The sequence below is a fragment of the Cololabis saira genome, chromosome 23 (genome assembly GCF_033807715.1).
Source record: "Cololabis saira isolate AMF1-May2022 chromosome 23, fColSai1.1, whole genome shotgun sequence".
Classification (NCBI taxonomy): Eukaryota; Metazoa; Chordata; class Actinopteri; order Beloniformes; family Belonidae; genus Cololabis; species Cololabis saira.
This window is the reverse complement of record NC_084609.1, coordinates 24,538,710-24,560,128: the sequence shown is the minus strand read 5'-3', so window position 1 is coordinate 24,560,128 and position 21,419 is coordinate 24,538,710. Positions and strand designations below refer to the sequence as shown.

The 21,419-nt window shown below is 42.4% G+C and overlaps 1 protein-coding gene across 1 annotated transcript in view; it reads left to right on the top strand.

The window, feature by feature from the left end:
- The window catches only part of LOC133423879 (kinesin-like protein KIF21A), a 55,748-nt gene that overhangs the window by 15,335 nt on the left and 18,994 nt on the right, over positions 1 to 21,419 (top strand). The window contains exons 2-13 of the mRNA XM_061714208.1: positions 9,052 to 9,274; positions 10,730 to 10,912; positions 11,218 to 11,367; positions 12,594 to 12,728; positions 12,808 to 12,972; positions 13,858 to 13,973; positions 14,720 to 14,915; positions 14,994 to 15,183; positions 18,966 to 19,029; positions 19,143 to 19,358; positions 20,939 to 20,986; positions 21,340 to 21,400. Of these exons, the coding sequence (XP_061570192.1) occupies positions 9,052 to 9,274; positions 10,730 to 10,912; positions 11,218 to 11,367; positions 12,594 to 12,728; positions 12,808 to 12,972; positions 13,858 to 13,973; positions 14,720 to 14,915; positions 14,994 to 15,183; positions 18,966 to 19,029; positions 19,143 to 19,358; positions 20,939 to 20,986; positions 21,340 to 21,400 (1,747 nt within the window). The remainder of the gene's footprint in view (positions 1 to 9,051; positions 9,275 to 10,729; positions 10,913 to 11,217; positions 11,368 to 12,593; positions 12,729 to 12,807; positions 12,973 to 13,857; positions 13,974 to 14,719; positions 14,916 to 14,993; positions 15,184 to 18,965; positions 19,030 to 19,142; positions 19,359 to 20,938; positions 20,987 to 21,339; positions 21,401 to 21,419) is intronic.

Here is a 21,419-nt window from a genome sequence, read left to right as displayed (position 1 = left end):
TATTGCTCAGCGGTGCTTTTAAAGCTCACATATCATTGTTATATTGTTTAAATAAAGTTTAAAATGACTAAGTATACATTATCTGTTTATATATTTGAGTAATATTAAAATTGGGTAACTTTTCCAGTTACCTAAAACTGAAATTTTCCAGGAATGCATTTTTTACAAACTATGAAGCTGCAGCCAGGATGTTTTGAGTTAAAACAAGGTAAAGAAAGACGGCCACCCCTTTTATTCAGCCTGCAATATTCAAGCTTATTGTTTCTTTATGACGTCTACCACAAATGTGGATATTTTCAACAGATACAAGTTTCATTCTGGCTTTTTATCCAAACCAGTATTTTAAGTATTGAGCTCACATAATAAGAATTTTCTCATCCTTTGGGAGGATTTTTAGCTCAGAGTTGCTATACACTTAAAAAAAAATGCCTCCTAGGTGGTACAGAATACAAAAGGCCTTTCTTATTGTTTGAAGGTGCTAGGTAGTACATACAGAAAAATGTAGTGTTTAAGCCTCTCCAATTAAGGCTTTTTTTAAGTCCCTCCAACTGGCTCAAACTGCCACGAGGGATTAGTGAGCTGAGAAGTTGTTATGCACAATTTTTGACTTGGCTTTGGGGGCCTCTGATCTCTGTTTCCATGATATTATATAATATCCAGGGAGAAACCTGGCATGTGACCGTACAGTAGATAAAAATTGTTTGTGCAAGATGGTCTTAAAGTATGTGAGGGTCGAGTGTGTGCTGCAATGTGCACATTAAGCGCAGGTGGAGTGCAATTTCCTGAAGAAACAGCCGGCGTGGAGCCGGTATCTGTCACCGCAGCGTTGAAGGGTAACCCTGACTCAGCCAGAGGAGAAGAGTGTTTTGGTTTGCACCGCAGACCACAGCTTAACCGATGATAATCAACGTTGAAGTCAGTCAGTCGCACTAATAACACACCCGCTGGACGTTCCTTATCTGTTACCTGCTTGTGCTGTTTCTGACAGCACACACGCCCAGAAAGTACGGTAATCAGAGTAGAGGTCAGAACAGTGTCCACAGCATGAATGTAAATTGTGGACCTTTGTTTGGTTTTAAGTCAGGTGGGGAGATCAATACCAATGTTGCATAATCTTGTTTCGTGTTAAATCTAGAGGAGCACCAAACGCCCCCCACTTAAGTAAGTATACTATGATGATGGTGTCACTGGGGGCATGTTGATGCAGTTACAGCCTAAGGATAAGTAAGGAGTGTAGTTTTGTAATGTGTGTAGTTACTACGATGAAAACCTTGGAGACAACAGACGATAGCATTGGACTCCTGAGCCCGGCAGGAGTTTTTCTGCGTGGAGTTTGCATGTTCTCCTCGTGCTTGCGTGGGTTTTGTCCGGGCACTCCGGCTTCCCCCCACAGTCCAAAAACATGTATGTTAGGTTGGTTTAAATATTCTACATTGCCCGTAGGCATGAGTGCCAGCATTTTTGTCTATATATGTGACCCTGAGACAGACTGGCAACCTGTCCAGGGTTAGGTTAGTTGAAATTGCCCAAAATAGCTTTCAGAACGTCAGACCGATAAGAAAATCCAAAGTCTGAATCTGCAAAGAAAATGGCATTTTCCAGTTGTATCTCAGCCAGGGGCCGGAGGGGATCCGGTTTGGGAACCTCAGGATTTCATCTCTGCTTTTTGCAGATGATGTTGTCCTGTTGGCTTCATCGGACCGGGATCTTCAGCATGTGCTGGGGCGGTTTGAGGCCGAGTGCGACGCGGCAGGGATGAGAATCAGCACCTCCAAAACCGAGGCCATGGTTCTCCACCGGGAAAGGGTGGCGTGCCTTCTCCGGGTGGGGGGAGAAGTCCTGCCTCAGGTGGAGGAGTTCAAGTATCTCGGGATCTTGTTCACGAGTGAGGGAACAATGGAGCGTGAGATTGACAGACGGATCGGTGCAGCGTCCGCAGTTATGCAGTCGATGTACCGGACTGTCGTGGTGAAGAAGGAGCTGAGTCGAAAGGCGAAGCTCTCGATTTACCGGTCAATCTACGCCCCTACCCGCACCTATGGTCATGAACTTTGGGTAGTGACCGAAAGGACAAGATCGCGGATACAAGCGGCCGAGATGAGTTTCCTCCGCAGGGTGGCTGGACGCTCCCTTAGAGATAGGGTGAGGAGTTCGGTCACCCGGGAGGAGCTCAGAGTCGAGCCGCTGCTCCTTCACGTTGAGAGGAGTCAGCTGAGGTGGCTTGGGCATCTGTATCGGATCCTCCTGGACGCCTCCCTAGGGAGGTGTTCCAGGCATGTCCCACCGGGAGGAGACCCCGGGGAAGACCCAGGACACGCTGGAGAGACTATGTCTCTCGGCTGGCCTGGGAACGCCTCGGACTCCCCCCGGAAGAGCTGGAGGAAGTGTCTGGGGTGAGGGAAGTCTGGGCATCCCTGCTGAGGCTGCTGCCCCCGCGACCCGGGAACGGATAAAGCGGGAGAAGATGAGTGAGTGAGTGAGAGTATCTCGAGTGAAGACTGGTAAACGGTGAGGGATGAGACAAAAGCACAAAAATCTGAAGACTCACATCCAAGTTTTTGGCTTCTTTAACTCTAAATGGGTCTGTAAATTATTTAATCATTTATTTTCTTTAGTTTATTTACAGAAGACGTGTGCAGCTGAATGTCCTCCTGTATCAAAAAGCGTAATAAGCCTATTCGTATATGTATTCCATCCATTTGAGATTGCCGTCTAACTGTGAATATGACATGATTTAGTTTCAGATCACACTAAATCAGTAAATCACAAGCAAGCACTAAATAAGACGGCCACTTGTGTTTTAGGAATTTGCTGAATCGGCCGATCAGAGTTTTTCATTTTGCCAAAGTTCCTGATTTCCAAGCTGAAATGGATGAAGGTTGTGAAGAAAGTGGAAAATTGATTTGAATAAACTAACGAGTTGGTTGTATGATTACATAATAAATATAATAAAACTTTAAGTTGTGCAGGTTTCGTCTAAACGTCAAGAGATTCCAGTTGTTGTTTTTTTAATCACACACAGAGGTTTCTTCATGACCTTTATAATCACAATCAGATGGTGCAGAGTTCTGCATTTGTGGACAAATTTACAGAGACCAAACCACTAAATAGATATTAGATTGGATCTCGGACAGAGCTGTGGTGATGATTGTGGGTTTAATAGATCAGGAACAGAACAGAACAGCCTACATCGCTAAAAGTGTGCATGTTTCACACTGGCCAAGTAAACCGGAGCAAATGTAGTAATATAGATACAAACACGACTAACCTTTGGATTACTATTACAGCTGGATTAACATTAAAGAATGTAGTAACATAATCTTAATATAATGTTCACATTTATTTTCTTGGCTATCCTGAATAGATAATACCATGAATTGGGCAGAAGAAGCCTGTAACTTCAGGAGTAGTGTGAGACGACGCAGACGGATAATGGGATTGGGACGAGATGGGTTGTGGTTCCTTCCTAATGCAACAGTGTTTTGTCTCGGTTGTGATTGGACTCTCTTTCTCTTTTTCTCAGCTCTCTTTAGCCACTTATTTTCGTCTCTGTCGCAGACTCGGTCACTGTATAAATGGAGGCCACTGGGGATGTTGTCGAGGTCATGAAAACAAACAGTGCATCACTTTGTAGAGACCAACACAATCAAACACACTGGGCATTTGATAGTGCTACGATTGTAAATCCATGTTTCCTAGGTTTCTTTGGAGAAACCACTGACTGATTTCTGAATTTGAAAGGCTTTAACAGCGACTGCTCCCTATTTCGATAAACCTTCTGCAAAGACTGGAACTAAACAATGACCTGCTGACTCCTTGCCCTCACCGTAAGCAACAATGAATGCCTCCATTCTTAGGTTGCAGTCAAAGCTCTCCGTCAAGTGTTGGGAAGGTGGCCAAAGGGATTAATGCAGAATCACTCCTGTGATGCACTAAACCCCTTATAAGAAATCCCAGACTGCTTAAATGAACTAAACCTTCCAACTAAACGAATTACATCAGTTTCACATGGAACAACCTCTGTACTGTATCATACTGCTGTACACATTTGTGTAATATAAAGAGTGTTCATCCAATGGTCTCTAAACCATGTTTTACCAACAAAACACACAGGAAATGAGTCATAACCTGGAAAAATAAACAAATATTTTTCTTCACCACATACACGGCTCTCTTATTGACGGTAGCAGAAGTGGGGAGTCACCAGATAATTGGTGTACAGGATGTTTCTTGACCATCAGTATGGATGTGGTGACAGAAGCATTGATCGTTGTTGAGCTGTTCACACATGACAACTGAGAGCTGACACTACTCTCCAACTGCCTCGACCAATCGGTGAGCTCAGCGACCGACTGATGAGACTCACAGTCATGTGACATGAAAGCAGCCGAACTCCCATGACTGATTAGATATAGCAGGTAGGGTCCTAACTTCCTTTGTTTAGCGTTAATCAAACAATTTTATCAAGTAGGGCTGCAAAGATTAGTCAATGTTGTAGACGAAAATCGATAATGAAAAAAAGTCAGAGTGAGGCATCACCTTCCTTCCTTCCTTCCTTCCTTCCTTCCTTCCTTCCTTCCTTCCTTCCTTCCTTCCTTCCTTCCTTCCTTCCTTCCTTCCTTCCTTCCTTCCTTCCTTCCTTCCTTCCTTCCTTCCTTCCTTCCTTCCTTCCTTCCTTCGTTTCTGTCTCTGCGGAGAGTTACACATGTTAAAAATTGTATTTTTGAGTGAAATGTCCATCTTTCTTGTCTTTTATTTTTAGTTAGCCCATCACCAGGATGCCTTGAAAAAGGTCTATGACCGAAACGCCCAATAAACACGAGTACGGTGAGAAGAAGGTGTGCGGGAGTTTTCTTTTTAAAGTTAGCCCATCATTAAAACAACGTCGTGCTGAGAGCTAAATAAGAGCCATTTAATAATCATGAGATTTATAATCTAACTAGTTGACCAACTGTTTCATTAGTCGATGAGTTATCAGGATAGTCATTAGCTGCAACCTTTATATCAAGACTAGAGGATCCCTCTTTATTGCACCTCCACTCTCCAGCTGAGCATTCACTGTAATCCCACAAAGGACCAAAATTCCCTCCTCGGTGTGTTTCTACCTGCACGTTCTCAACACACAAAGTACTGCCGGGCTCCGTTTCCTCGTCACTGCTTTGGGTTGCTAACAGGAAGGAGACACCGGGGCATCAGGATTTGCTCCGTATCCAGCCCTCAATCTGAGTGACATTAAGTTCATAGCATGGCTTGTCTGCTTGTCTCTGTCAACCTCTGAGATGGGAAACCCAGTGGTATTTGTATTTAATTCTCTGCGTGGAGTCTGCAGCCACCCTTGTGGTCCTCCACACCTCTTTTGAATGAAGGGACGTGCTGTTCCACCATCCACATACAGTAGCACTGCAACATGAATAAAAGCCCACAGAGGAGGAAGGATGTTGGACCTGAACCTGGGACCTGAACCTGGGCCAGCTGCAGTCGTGGCCCGTTTTTCAGTCTGTTTATTTTAGTTTAGTTTTACTTAGTTTAAAAAGTGCATCACTAGTTTTAGTTTTGGAAAAATTGGTTATTTTTCAGTTTTTTTGCAGCTCCAGTGGTCTTTATTTCAAGGTGTAGACAGAGAGAATAGAGACGACATGACAGCAAAGGGCCGAAGGCCGGGACTCAAACCTGCGACCGCTGCAGAAGAACTGTAGCCTCAGTACATGGGCTGCTCTCCCAAACCACTGTGGCACCCAGCAGCCTCTGGTTTTAGTTTTTGAGATATTGACTTACAGATATTAACAAAAGAAATCTAGGAGCAAAAAATCCTTTTAGCAGAACCATATGATACTAAAATACTTTATCCTTTGTTTTGAGAAAGAAATAGTAAATAGAAAGATGAAGTACTCCTGATACATAAAAAACAAGGCATGAAATGAAAACAAAGTTTATTTAGTTAGTTTTGCAGTTTTTATTTAGTTTCATAAAAATCTTTAGTTTAAATTTTTTCTTCAGTAACAGGATTATTTTTGTAATATGTTTTATATTCAATACAAATTTGATTCAATCTCTGTTGTTTGCATTTGGATATTGTAAAAAATAAATAAATAAGATATAAAACCAACAGTTTTCCTCAACACAGACTTTACCTTACAAATTTGTCCACAAAGGAACATTTTTAAACATCAATCACAATTTTTCTAAGTAGGTTTTTGTTCATGTGAAAAGTTTATAGAGTTATGAAATCCACACCAGAGGGAAGTAACCCCTCACAGATGTACTTAGTGCAGGTATATTCTTTTTTGAACTGAATTTCAGTTATAATAATGATTTTAATAATAATTATAATGATAATAATAACAGCTTTTTTGCCAAATCGGTGCAGCTGAAACAAAGAAACTGGCCACCACACATCACTCTGGCCGGGAGGCTGGCTTCCCGTCTCGAATGTGCCCTTGAGCAAACATGAGGGGAGTCTGAGCCCCAGTACCTCGGTGCTAAACCCTCACCAGCCTGCATCCCCCGGTCCTCCCTTGGCCCCGGCCGCGTCCTGCTGTCATCGGCGCCGTTATCCCGGTGACGGTCTGCTAAATATCTGGGGTCTGATGTCACCCAGGCACAAAGACAGCTCTGTGGATCTGTGCTGCTGCACCGCAGCTTCACCGGCCTCCACCTTCCCTGGGTGCTGCTTTCTCATCCCATCTTCTCCCCCCTCCCTGTCTCTGCAGCACACAGACTCTCTTCCAAGTTACTGCCATAGTCTCTCACCGGGATGAATGAGTCTTCTTCTTGGTGGAAACACGCTTGTATTCAGAGTTTCTCTGGTTTTGGGTGAATCGAGCCTCAAAAAGTGAAGGCGTTTCCTTTTCTTCGCTCTTCTGCTCATCCGATATGTTTTCCTTCTCATCATCAGTTTTGCATTCACTCTCTAACAAAGCATTTTTATGCTCACAGTTTGTATAAATATTTTCCTGAGGGCCGGAGGTGGAAGTGATGTCATTAAAAGCGTGTTTATTTGTGTGAAAGCAAACAGAGCGACACCTTAATGAAGTCCAGGGCGGGACTGTTTGCCCGGAGCTCACTTCTCCCTCCACCTCGAACAGTGAGCGCTCTGTGCCGGGTGGAGGGAAGTGTGCTGGCGCTGCGTGGGTTTTTTCACGCCCATAAACACATGCACGCTCTGCACAGTAGCGACGGCCGTCAGCTTGCACCTCGGTGAAAGAGGTTTCCTGTGCATCAAAGGCCTGATATTTAATCGAGGCCTTGCAGCCTTTGGCTGGATGTTTGATGCACATATTTGTTTGTTTTTTTAACAGTTTGACACATTTTTGTGAGCTGTTTCCTGAAGAAGACATATACCAGGCTGCTTACAGCCTTCAAACAATAAAAGTACAGGTTTACATTTAATATTATAGTAGTTTGTGTAGGTTTGCAATCATTTTTGCATCTCAATTATTTGCCTTTTTTTATTTTTGGCACTTTTTGACATTAAATAAGCAGTTTTATGAGTCTGTTCCTTGTCAGCATCTTTCTAGACCTTTGAGCTACTTCTGGTATTTGTTTAGTGAATATTTCCACACAAATCCAGTTAAATGATGCGTTTTCAACCAAATGTTTTTCTAAACTACTCGGTAATTAATGAAGCAAAACTTAACGCACAAGCACAGAAAGATGGCGTATGCAGGAATTGGAGGGAATGAGGGCTAATAGGGTTAATTTAACGCTGCAGGTGTTGGAAACCTGCATATACTACACTTGTAGTTCTTGAGACCGGTCTTGGTCTCGAGACCACTTTTTTGTGGTCTTGGTCTTGTCACGGTCTCGGGTCTCGGATAATTGAGATGCCGTTGCACACCAAGGTGAAAGAATCTAGTGATCACCAGTTCTTCCTCTTGTTAGTGTATAGTTTTGTAAACTATTTGTATTTTGCATTTGATTTAATGTTTTGGTGCATCTGCATGTGTGTGTATTAAGCATTAGGTTTATGCCATTTCAGTGATGCTGATATACGGTGTAATCTGGCTACTATAATGGTAAATAATGCAAGTTCAAGTTGATAATTGTGTGTATCTTTAATATTTAAAATTCACATTTCATCTCCAAATTAAGTACAATTTAAATCAGTAATAGTTACTATTCATTAGACTTTTCTGAGGTGGAGGGGGGTGTTGGAGGCTGGTTATTGTGTTAGTTGAATTTGGGACTAGTTAGTAGACGTGTCAATCCTTAAAAGCACTGGAGTCAATCGTGCAGAAATAGCGGCAGTGCAGTCGCCACACATATTTGATTTCAGCTGATTGATGAAAACATTTATAGTGAGTTAATTAACGCTGGCAGCTTTGCTGTGTGTCTAATTATCTTTAGAAAACAAGGCAATAAATCAGTTATAATAGAGTGACATTACTTTGCTTTCAAATGACATTAGATTTTTTCTCTAGTTCATGAACATTTTCATCTCTTTTCATTTCATTTCATTTATTCTTTATTTCATTAAAAAATATAAAACAATTCAATACAAATACAAATGTTCTTAAATTGTGAATGAAAAGGGAGCAGAAAGAAGAAGAATCTTATCTGATCTGCCCCTTTTTCCAAGAAATAACTTCACAAATATCATAAATTAAAAATTAAAAAAAAAAAAACAACAACTAAGTGAATAAAAAAATAAAATATTATAAAATTACAGCTGTCTATGGGTATGTCAATCAAACTTAACTAACATATTTCATTATATTTACTTAACATACAGGCTTTAATTGTTCTTTTGAATGTAATGTTTGATTTGGATTCTTTGTTTTCTTTATTCAGATTGTTCCATAAACTTATTCCTTTCACAGAAACACAACGTTCCATCAATTTTGTCCTGAATCTTGTTTTTTTTTAAATCTCTGTTCCTTTTAAGTTATACTTGCTTTCTCTTTTTTCAAATCTTTTCTGAATGTTGATTGGTAAAATGTTTTTATGAGCTTTAAACATAATTTGCAGAATACTATAGTCTACTAGTTCATGAAATTTCAACAATTTTAATACTGCAAGGACTCTCAAGTTCTCTTTCCTTCTCTCTGCCAGGATCCGTCCTCAGCTGGCCAAAGAGAAGATCGAGGGATGTCACATCTGCACGTACGTGATGCCCGGGGAGCCACAGGTGGTGCTGGGTAAGGACAAGTCCTTCACCTACGACTTCGTCTTCGACATGGACACGGATCAGGAGCCCATCTACACCCACTGCACGGAGAAGCTGATCGACGGCTGCTTCGAGGGCTACAACGCCACCATCTTCGCCTACGGACAGGTCGGTCTGCAGGCTCTTTTAATGGGGGATCATCAGCACATTGCACTGACAGGAATGCACAAACTCCCACGCATTCAGACCCGATGATGCCTGCAGGTTTGCAGCGCTGGAGGAAATAAAGCTGCGTCCAGAACCTGCAGGTTTCTGGCAGCGTGTGATGTGAAGCCGGTTTCATATCTGGCCATTAGGCGAGCAATGAGGGAGTGAAGCTGTGTCAGAGCAGCCGACGTGTTGCAGCTCGCTCCCACCGCCGCGGCTCGATATCAGCTCCCATAGATTAGCCCCGGAGGGAGACGGAAAACAATTTATTACCTCATCAGGCAAATTCAGACCAGTCAAAATAAATCTGTGGAGGCGTCTTTTGCAACTTTTATTCACTTCTTAATCAGTTGTGCCGCAAAAATATAGAGTTTTATCCTGCACAAAAACATTTCTGTTCTCTTCGGATGTTATAAATGACGTCCGACACACATCTGCGACCCTGTTTGGGGCCGACTAGGCCTGGACACATTTCAGTTATTGATCGGTTCAGATTTGGAGGGGGCTGTGATGTCACAGACCCGACGACCTCCTGCTCTACCATTCGTCGTAAATCAAGAAGTCGGCCGCTCAAAGCTGTAACTTCACCTCCACCCCTCCATCGGTCATGAACAGTTGTAAAGAGGAACTTTATCCATTTATTTTCTTCACAAAAACAGATTACAGGCGTTTCATCAAGTTTCATCAAGAACTCAGAACTTTTTTCTGTCTTTTGTATCACACTTTTGGTGATTTTTGACTCGTACAAAAGTTTTATACAGTAAAAATATAGACTAAAACCAATGAATAAGGAATACACACACATAATAATATTATTCAGAGATTGTTGTCGAGTATTTTTAATTTCATTTTAGAATAAACACTTGAAACAACAGAAATTTGGATTTTCTGTGTATTATTTTATTAAGTGTTGAGGCATTGTCCCTATATCTTAGATACTATCAAAGTTTCCTGCGGTTTATGTGCAAATTTGAGGTATAAATTGCACCAGTGGAGGTCTGACGTGAGCTCACAGCGGAGGAAGAAGCCAGACGCCATTTCTGCAGCGAGGCGTCGCTTCTCTGGAGTAAAACAGACAAATGTTGTTGCTGCTTTTTGCCGTTCGTACACTTGTTCACACAAACCACCGATGCACACAGCGTCTTTGTGAGGGGTTTCAGCGGGGTTTGGGGGGGGTTCAAACCCAATGTTGCATTCCTCTTTTTGTCACCATGGCGATCGGCCCATCTCTGAGCCCCCACCCTTTCTCCTCTTCTCAGTCCTGAGAGCAACTCAAGCCAGAAAAAGAAATGTTGTGGCTTTTTTTTTCTTTTTTTGTCCTGATGTCAGTGCAGAAAAGTATAAGGAAACAATATTAATATCTGTGTTTTGTATACAAAGTACACAAGTGTAAACTCTGATCAATCTGTCCTGCAGACGGGGTCAGGGAAGACGTACACCATGGGAACCGGCTTCGACGTGAACCTGGGCGAGGACGAGCTGGGCATCATCCCCCGGGCCGTCCACCACCTGTTCCGGGGGATCGAGGAGCGCCAGCAGGCCGCCAGCGAGCAAGGCAGGCCCGTGCCCGAGTTCAAGATCAACGCGCAGTTCCTGGAGGTACGAACGCATCCACGCGGCCGGATCAGAGTTCTCAGAGTTGGGATCAGAGATCCCTCCGTTAATCAGACGTGAGCGAGAACGGCGAGAGGTCTGCGCCGGGTCGGGCCGCTGAGGCTCCCAGATGACCCGGCGGCCGTTAAACTGTCATCGGTCCGTCTCCGGGGTCACGACCCGCCTTTATTTTTAACCGGCAACAAGTGGCTGCTAACAGCTGGTTGGGAAGCAGCTGGGAGGGAAGACGGCGCTAATGATGCAATAATGATGTTGTTTTTGTTTCCTTCTGTCTTTCACCGCCGTTCCAGCTCTACAATGAAGAGGTGCTGGACTTGTTCGACTCCACGCGGGACCTGGAGAACAGGAGGCAGAAGTCCAACATCAAAATCCACGAGGACGCCACGGGGGGCATCTACACGGTGGGGGTCACCACCCGCACCGTCACCACTGCAGCCGAGGTCTGGAGCCGCTTTACCTGCAGAGATTCTCATGTTGTGTTAGGGCTGGGCGATATGGACCAAAAGTCATATCTCGATATTTTCTAGCTGAATGGCGATACTCGATATATATCCATATTTTTTCTGTGCCATAATTGGGGTTTCCCCCAAAGCATTATAGCATCTCTGTTAGCTTCATTTTTTTCTGAGGCAAACCCTTAAAAAAACAGTCAGTTTTTTTTTGTTTTTTTTTAATATCTTTTTATTTCACAATAATTTTCACAATTCACATTTTCACATGCATGATTTCTATTATACCCACATTCCTACCCTCCCCATAATTACCCTAGGGGAAAAAAAAAAAAAAAAAAAACATACATTAAGGGAGAACAAAATTAAATAAATATTAAAAAAATAAATAAGATAAAATAAAAAAATAAAAAAATATATATATAATGGCAGCAACAGCGATATCAAACTATATATATATATATATATATATATATATATATATATATATATATATATATATATATATATATATATATATATATATATATATATCCATATATACATACAAACATACATACCTAAGGCACAAGTTCGAAAAAAAAAAATAAAGATACTCATTGGTCCCCTTTGGAAAAATTATCCAGTTTTGAGAGTAATGGGAACCAAAATTCTTGAAAAATATGAGCACGGTTGTATTTTTCTAAAGTAAATTTTTCCAGTGGTAAAAAAACTGAAATTTGATTAAAAAAAAACTTGAAAGTCAGTTTTAATACAAAGCCTCGTGCCAAATGTCACACAGGTACTTTATTAACAGAGGTCTGCACAATATAAAAATGTATAAAACAAATGAAATAAAAATAAACTGCCTGCATATATAGAATTAAAATGCTTCTTGAATAAAATAAAACAAATATCCCTTTCCTGCATAACAATTAAATTAAAATACACTGTGCAATTAATACAATGTAGACAGTAACAGGCAGACTTTTCCACTGAGGTTGACAGTTGTGCAAATACGAAAACATTTGTGTAAATCTCAAATAAAACATTCAAGTCAATTTTTCACAAAATAAGCTATATCAAAATCATAAAAAAAATATATATATATATATATTTTTAAATCGATATAAACGATATTGTCTCGTACCAAATCTCGATATATCGCCCAGCCCTACGTTGTGTCCAGCTCCTGTGGTGGGAAAACACTCACTCTCCCCACTTCTCACCTCCCACAGATGATCCAGTGTCTGAAGCTGGGCGCTCTGTCCCGCACCACCGCCAGCACCCAGATGAACGTCACGAGCTCGCGCTCCCACGCCATCTTCACCATCCACCTGTGCCAAGTCCGAGTCTGCTCCCCCGACAACGACGTACGGGCTGGGGAGAGTCGGGGTGTCGGGGTGGGTGGGCTCCTCTGTTCATCCTTTCATTTGTTCTCCTCTCATCCAGGATAACGAGACAGATAACCGGCTGGCTACCGATTCGGGGATCGATGAGTTTGAGACGCTGACGGCCAAGTTCCACTTTGTGGACCTGGCCGGTTCTGAGAGGCTGAAGAGAACCGGAGCGACGGGAGACCGGGCCAAAGAGGGCATCTCCATCAACTGTGGGCTGGTCAGTCCGTCATTTCATTTAGGTTTGCTTTCACACCTGTCCCGTTTGGAGCAGTTGTTCCCAAACAGGGAGCGTTTCCCCCTAAAGATCGGATCATTTGGTATATCTGAACACAGCAATCACGCTCGTTTGCAGTGAGAAAATAATCCACACAGCACACAGAAACACACAGAAACAAACCACACGCGCTTAGTTTAGTTTAGTTTAGTTTATTTCGGTCATGAAATGATCACAAAAAAAAAAAGAACAAAAATGACAACAAGAAAACGAATACACTGTTCAAAGAAAACATTACAAAAAAGTTTCCAATATACAAATAACATCTAGACCGAAAAAGGTGTAGGCTGAAGCAAAGCTTATTATTTGCTCACCCTCAAAAAGATTAATTAAAGTAATGAAATAAAAGCAAGAAGTAAGAGAAAAGACTGCCAGTAAAACAAATTGCCTCCATGGGGATAATAAAAATTCCTCAAGAAATAAAAAAATAAAATAAAATAAAGGTGCAGTCTACATGTTACCTTCATCCTTAAAAAATCAAATCAAATCACCAATGAAAGCAACTATGGAGCTTACGATGCTCCATAGTTGTTTTTCCCGGGGTACCGAAGAGGAAACTCCTTCCACGTTAATTTCTGACCAATGAGAGAACATAAACGAAAAACGAAAAATCGATTTAGCCCCTGAATCGGACCAGAACAAACGGGCCACAGGTCTGAAAGCACCCTTAAACTACTCTCAGGAGTCTCATGTTGAAGTGAATCTATCACGGTGTGGATATTTGGTGGAGCGAGAGAGACGCCTGCTGGCCAAATCAGGAACTACACCGCTCACATCTGTGTCTGTTTCTCAAACCTTTCTTTTTTATTTTTTACTGTCTTCCCTCAGCTGGCCCTGGGAAACGTGATCAGCGCTCTGGGAGACCGGAGCAAACGCTCCACCCACGTGCCTTACAGGGACTCCAAACTCACCCGACTCTTACAGGACTCCCTCGGAGGAAACAGGTTTGTAGGTTTTACCACACATGGACATCTTCATCTCATCGATGAAGGGCGAGTCATCAAACTGTGTTCAATAAATACTAACAAATGGACTGATATTGTTAATGAAATATATAAAATGGAAAGGATTACTTTCTCACTTCGGCTACAAATGGATAAATTCACAAGGTCATGGTCAAAATGGGTCTCCTATACACAAAAGTCACTATTATCTTGAAACTGAATTGCTTGTCTCCACTCACGTACTTTCTCGGTCATTTCTCTGTTGGTTTGAAGGACTGCCAGGTTTCATGCGTTTTATATGTACATAATTTTATGTGTGTATATCCAAACCCTTATAATATTATAGTTTGGTCTCCCTGGAACTGAATTAAGTTGCTGTTACAAGCCCAAACATTCCAGTTTGATTCATCATTGTTCCCTTTTTTGTGTGTGTGTTTGTCTTTAGTTAGTTCTGTTTGTTCGTTTTACCTTAAAAAATATAAATATACGCAGGTTTTGTTTCTTTCAACATTACACAACTATAGGGCAACAGCTATGTTTTGACATGCTGATGTTTTTCTTTCTCCCTGACAATAATTGTAAACCAATTGTACACCAGCTGTGTAATGTAAGATGTGAAGATAATAATAATAAAGAAAATTAAAAAAAAGAAATACTAACAATTAGAAAGAGATGATGAAATCTAGATCAGAATAGGATAGATCTGTTCACTGGAGCCTCCTGAGACACAGTCTCTTCTTTTCCAGCCAAACCGTGATGATCGCCTGCATCAGCCCGTCGGACCGGGACTTCATGGAGACGCTGAACACCCTGAAGTACGCCAACCGCGCCAGAAACATCAAGAACAAGGTGATGGTGAACCAGGACAAGGCCAGCCAGCAGATCAGCGCCCTGCGGACGGAGATCGCGCGGCTGCAGATGGAGCTGATGGAGTACAAGACGGTGAGGATGGAGGACGATAGAAAAGTGTTGAGGGAATCAAACCGATAAAAAAAGCTAACTCTAGTGTTTGACATGCAGGGGAAGCGCTTGGTGGGGGAAGACGGCATGGAGGGCATCAACGACCTGGTGCACGAGAACTCCATGTTGCAGACGGAGAACAACAACCTGAGGGTGAGGGTGAAGGCCATGCAGGAGACCATCGACGCCCAGAGGGCCCGACTCACCCAGGTCCTCAGTGACCAGGCCAACCAGGTCCTGGCCCGAGCAGGTGGGACTTCCTGCTGCTTCTACACATTGATCACATGTATTATCATGAAGCAGTTCGGTTGTGATGGCGTTGTTGTATGGAGCCAAATCAAGGCCAAAAGTTTTGCTAATTTGAAAATAAAATTTGAACCTGAAAATTATTTTTTACAGTTTCAATTTTATTTTTTTCAGTATCAGATCTTTTTTTCAGTTTCAAATCTTTTTATTTCAGTTTCAAATCTTTTTTTCAGTTTCACGTCTTTTTTTTTCAGTTTCACGTCTTTTTTTTTCAGTTTCACTTCTTTTTTTTTCAGGTTCAAATTTTTTTTTCAGGTTCAGACTTTTGGCCCCGATCTGGCGTGGGGGGCGTGGCATCAACTGAGAGGGGCGTGGCATCATGAGTGACAGCAGAACAGAGAAGGCGGGGGACGTTCCTCAGTCATGTTGCCTTCAGGAAACGTAGGTTGCAGAAGTTATCAGTAGAAGTATGATTCAACACTGTATATACACCATATTCACGTGGTTGGCAGTGGAAAAAACTGATATTAGTGACACATTTCTGTTTAAAAAGCTGTTTTAGACCGTACTTGGTAGTATGTGGAAGTGGGAAATGTCAAACTTTAAAGTGTGGCTGTTGAACTGTACAGTCTGGCATTTATTGCTTTTATACTGCGATTGGTGCCAAGTACGGTCTAAAACAGCTTTTTAAACAGAAATGTGTCACTAATATCAGTATTTTCCACTGCCAATCACGTGAATATGGTGTATATACAGTGTTGAATCAAACTTCTACTGATAACTTCTGCAACCTACGATTCCTGAAGGCAATAGGACTGAGGAAGGTCCCCCGCCTTCTCTGTTCTGCTGTCACTCATGATGCCACGCCCCTCTCAGTTGATGCCACGCCCCCACGCCAGATCGGGGCCAAAAGTCTGAACCTGAAAAAAAAATTTGAACCTGAGAAAAAAAGAAGTGAAACTGAAAAAAAAAGACGTGAAACTGAGAAAAAAAAAAGATTTGAACCTGAAAAAAAGATTTGAAACTGAAATAAAAAGATTTGAAACTGAAAAAAAGATCTGATACTGAAAAAAATAAAATTGAAACTGTAAAAAATAATTTTCAGGTTCAAATTTTATTTTCAAATTAGCAAAACTTTTGGCCTTGATTTGGCTCCATATTGTTGTAGCCACATCTTCTCCTTCAGGTTAGCTGTCGTGGACGGGTTCGGGCTGCAGGCTAGTCTGTCCGGTTCCTGTCCCCTCGCCTGCTAAACAGATCCCAAGCTCATGTGGTTCTATACGGTGGCCGAGACCCGCCATTGCTGAAAATAAAAGTAACGCTGCAAACAGAAACAAACGCTGCTGCAAATTAAAGAAACGCTGCAAATATAAAGAAACGCAGCTGAAAATAAAACGACACAAATAAAAAAACACCACAACGGAAGTGAATTACCGGGGACTATTTTTGCTGATGCACTGGTGTTTTTTACGTGAGAGGAGAAGTCCCTGACCACCACACACAGCTTCAACTTCACATTCATACAAATAACTATTGTTACCCACGCTTTAGATTATTCTTGGCATTATTATTAATGATAAAAACAACACAAACAACAACACCTCTCACATAAAAACACTGGTGCATTGGCAAAAACAGCCCCGGGTAATTCACTTCCGTTGTGGCTTTTTTATTTGCGTCGTTTTTTATTTTATTTGAAGCGGGGTTTCTTTATATTTTCAGCGTTTCTTTTATTTGCAGCGGCGTTTCTATTTGTTTTGTAGCGTTTATTTGATTTGCTAAGCGTTTATTTTATTTGCAGCGGTGTTTTTTCTCACACACTTGTTCATCTTTGCTCTTCAGAGATTGAATGAATGTCTGATGTTCTGTTCCCACTGGGCTAAAACGACCTCTGGACCCCCATCTGTGTTTAGCTCAGCTCATTCACGCCGGATAATCAAAGTCGTTGTGTTTTATTAAACTAATAACCTTTTGTTTAACATTGAATTTGAATATTGAGTAAAGAGCGTCTGGTCATCTGCACACATCATTTGTGTTTTAAATTGCCACGGTAACAGTTAACGTTGAAGCCACACGAGTCTGGACTTCTTAATGTTCTTTAATGTAGAATATTTCTTGTCCGATTATCGTCTAAAAATACCAGATCAATACACCACATGGGGCGGATACAGGCTGAAGATGTAGAATAATATCACACTACGCATCGCTCTTCCTGATAGAAGCAAAAAAGGCGACGAGAAGGTTTAAAAAAGATTCCAGCATCATCGAATTCCTGATGGGAATGCGTGCAGACGGGATTAAAATCACAGACGTCCTCCCTGATTATTGCAAATTGCCGCTGGTCCACAGATGATTTTAATCCGGTGTGAATGAGCTGCTTTTGTACCAAATGATCATAACAACCGGATTCTGGTTGCTCCAGTGCTACATTTAAGCTCTGAAGAATCATCTCCTGTTGGTCAACAGCTCAGGACCTTTTTACACATTTATTCATCGTTTCTGGAGCTTTAATTCCAGAAGGTTTGAGGTTTTTCTCCCACGGGGGGAGTTTTTAACTGCCAGTGTTTATGTAATAATTGCTCCGGGGGTTTATGTTCTGGGTCTCTGGAAAGCGCCTAGACAACTTCTGTTGTAATAGACGCTATATAAATAAAATTGAATTGAAAAAATGTAATTAACCTGGTCCCTGCTGAGGCTGCTGCCCCCGCGACCCGGGAACAGATAAGCGGAAGAAGATGAATGAACTGAACTGAATTAACAGTGAAAGTTACTAATGTAACTCCAAACCGTCAATGGCATTGACCTCTGAGAGGGTTGCAAGTCAGAAGAAAACCAGCCCCTCTAGATACTTCTGGAGGACCCGGGGTTGCAGCACAATCAGCTTAATGTTCTACAAATCCAGTCAAAATGGATCTTTATTCTTATCTACCGTATTTTCTGGACTATAAGCCGCTACTTTTTTCATAGGTTTTCAACCATGCAGCTTATACAAAGGTGCAGCTATTCTGTGGATTTTTCTTCCACCACTCGGGGCGCTCTAACCGGAATTAGAATCAAAACTAAGACAAAATAAATGCAAAGAAGAATATGCTACTTCTTCTTTAGCAGATAGAAGTAGAAGCAGATTTCAAACAGATAAATAGATAAATAAATACTGGTTATTTTCTCTTGGTTCTGTCCTGTTTTAATCAGTAAAGTTGCTGCCGTGTTAAAAGACACTGTTAGGAAAGGATCTATTTAGGTACAAACATGTACATCATTTACAGTTCAAAATCCTTCTGTACATGTAGTAAATATCTAATCTAACAACATAAATATCTGCGGCTTGCATATATATATTTTTTTTAATAGAGCGTATGCAGCTTGGATGCAGGTGCGGCTTGTATATCTTTTTTTAATTTTTTTTTTTTTTAAATAGAGCGGGTGCGGCTTATAGTCCAGAAAATACGGTATATCTTTATTTATCTTGTCCAAGGGGTAAGGAAGCTGTTCTTGACTGGAATTCTTAAAACTAGTCAACTAGTCTTAAAATTTTCTAGGAACAAGTTGTTTTTTTGTCATTTGGTTCCTCTCAACTTCAGCCCAGACCTTCAGAGACCAACTGTTTTTCATTTAATTTCAGAAATCAGGACTTTTTTTTGTTTACTTCACATTAGTCCATCTGAAAGGAAACAAAACTCCAGTCTTTCTTGATCTTGTCCGGCTGTGTTTTTATGATCAAAAGGTCTTTTGTTTTTAATGGATTGGCTGATTAATTTTGTGGGAACATTTTATTTCTTTTTACAGGTGAAGGCAGCGAGGAAATTGGGAACATGATCCAGAACTACATCAAAGAGATCGAGGAGCTCAGGTCAGTCACAAAAGTCATTTACACAACCAGAACCCTGCACAGTGGTGACAGAAATGAAGGCAGCGAGCACAGAAAGGTGTGTTTGAAGAGACGTGTGGACTCTGCAAACTCAGGGCGAAGCTGCTGGAGAGCGAGGCCGTGAACGAGAGCCTGAGGAAGAGTCTGTCCCGGGCCTCGGCCCGCTCCTCGCTGTACGCCGGCCCGGGCCCCGGGCCCGGCTCCGCCGCCGGCTCCCTGCTCGCCCCCGAGAAGGAGTGCACCGAAGTCATCGAGATGGCCAAGAAAGACCTGCAGAAGCTCAAGAAGATAGAGAAAAAGAAGAAGAAAAGGTAGCTTGTTTTTTTTCTGGTTACCAATAACAATCTAATCTTGACAGGGGATTTGTCTCGTAGGGAAAGTCTGGAAGTTTGTCAGGTTGCCATGGCGAGGGTGTGTTGGGAGTAATTATCTCCTGATTCACAGCATTGGCTGAGTTAACGCCCTGATGGTTGTCTGGCAGGCTGAGGCACGCTGCTTGTAGTTAGTGCGGTCGGTACGTACTTAAAGGGGACCTATTATGAAAAACAGGTTTTCTCTTGCTTTAACATATATAAAGTGGTCTCCCCTCAGCCTGCCAACTCAGAGAAGGAGGAAAGCAACCAAATTCTGCAGTGTCTGTACAGCCGCCCGGATGAGCCATCCAGTCTGATGTGGATCTACGAGCCATTCAGATTCTGCTCCCGTCGTTATGTCACGACAGGAGCAGAAGTTTGGCCTCCCATGCGTGAAACTACAACTATAAAACCGTGTAACTGCATGAGCGTCCGACTATCGTTGCACTGCGTGACATCGGACGCTCTCTGTCCGTCTCCCTCCAGCAGCTGCCACTTTATTGAGGTTTTTGTAGTGAAATGAGGAGGAATCATAGAGATAACTTCTCATTTCAACTAACTGGTTCAGCCATTCCTCATCCACGACTGTTTCCTACACTGGCTTTCAACGCGAGCGGAAGGAAGAAAATAGAAGCAGGGCGTCCGACAAATGTTCAACTCAAAATGTCGTGCTGCGTCGCTGCGGACAGTTAGGACAGTCCAATAGAAAATAAAGCAATGGAATTGATTTTGTCGCTGACGCTCGCTCGCATCGCATGCAGTTATGACACGGTGTAAAGGCTTTATGGTTCCGCGTTACACCAACGCAGAGCCTACGCCGTAGGGTCTGCGTCGATTTAACGCAGAACAATAATTCAGGCTTAACTCCGCCGGCCGAAGCTTCCGACATTTTTTCGTAGTGGTGTATTGCGTCGTTCAGGCAGCCAATCAGCACAGTGCCTCATTATCATAGCCCCGCCCACTCAGAATCCTGCATAGATAATGAGGTTAGAAACGGTAAAGATAAGAACATGGCCCAGAGGCTGAATTTCTAATTTATATAGGAAAAACAATCAAAAGATTGTTTTTAAGACATTCAAGGCCTGTTTAAAATAGACATTAAATGCCATAATAGGTCCCCTTTAAATTAAAGCAAAATGCTCTTTCAGTTCTAAGCTTTCACGTATCACAACAGGGTTTTATAAAAAAAGTCTGCCAGTTGTTGCTGCAACATCACCAACCATCTCTGTGGCGGGTTGCTTCCTGTCCAGCAGCAGCTTCCTCTGCGTCCGGTGAAACGTCTCTCAGGAAATTAAAGCTCAGTCCCGAGCAAACAGACTCATTTTTACTGAAAACAGTCAGGATTTCTGGCCTCAGACGGACAAAAACATGTGAAATGTGACTTTCTGATTTTAAATCCAGCTTATTGTCTTTGTGGGAGTCTCTGCTCTCGCTGCTCTGTCTCACTCTCTCTGTCCTGCTGCCGTCCTGCAAACGTCCTGAACTTACTGCAAAATCTGTGGCCCGTCTGCTCTCTTTACCCCCCACTTCTCCTGAAGACTGAGGCGATACGAGGAGAGTCGGGACCGTGAGGCCGAGCCCGCCAGGTCTGACACTAGACCGAGTCTGAACCCAGAACTAGTCCCGATGACGCCACCCGTCCCTCACTAACACGGAGAAGCCCCTGTGATTCATTTGATGTCAGTCGGATCAAAGTTTACGGATTAACTAACACGTTCCTCTCTTAACTCATCAGGCGTCTTAACCGGCGTCCTCCTCTGTGTGGCGCTTGTTTTAATCGTGTTCAATAATCACTGACGACCTCACGCCTGCTCCTGCTCCGTGTGATCGCTTGCATGTCCCCTTAATCTCCTCTTGTCCTGATTTAAAAGGCAAACATAAGGACTTTACTTTTTATGATTCTGGTAGCTCGATAGCTGATGCTTTTTACCGTTTTCAGTGTCGTCAGAGAGGAAGTCCCAGACAACGATCAGGAGAGGGGCAGCGAGGAAGCACCGGGGGTAAGGTGACGATCCCACC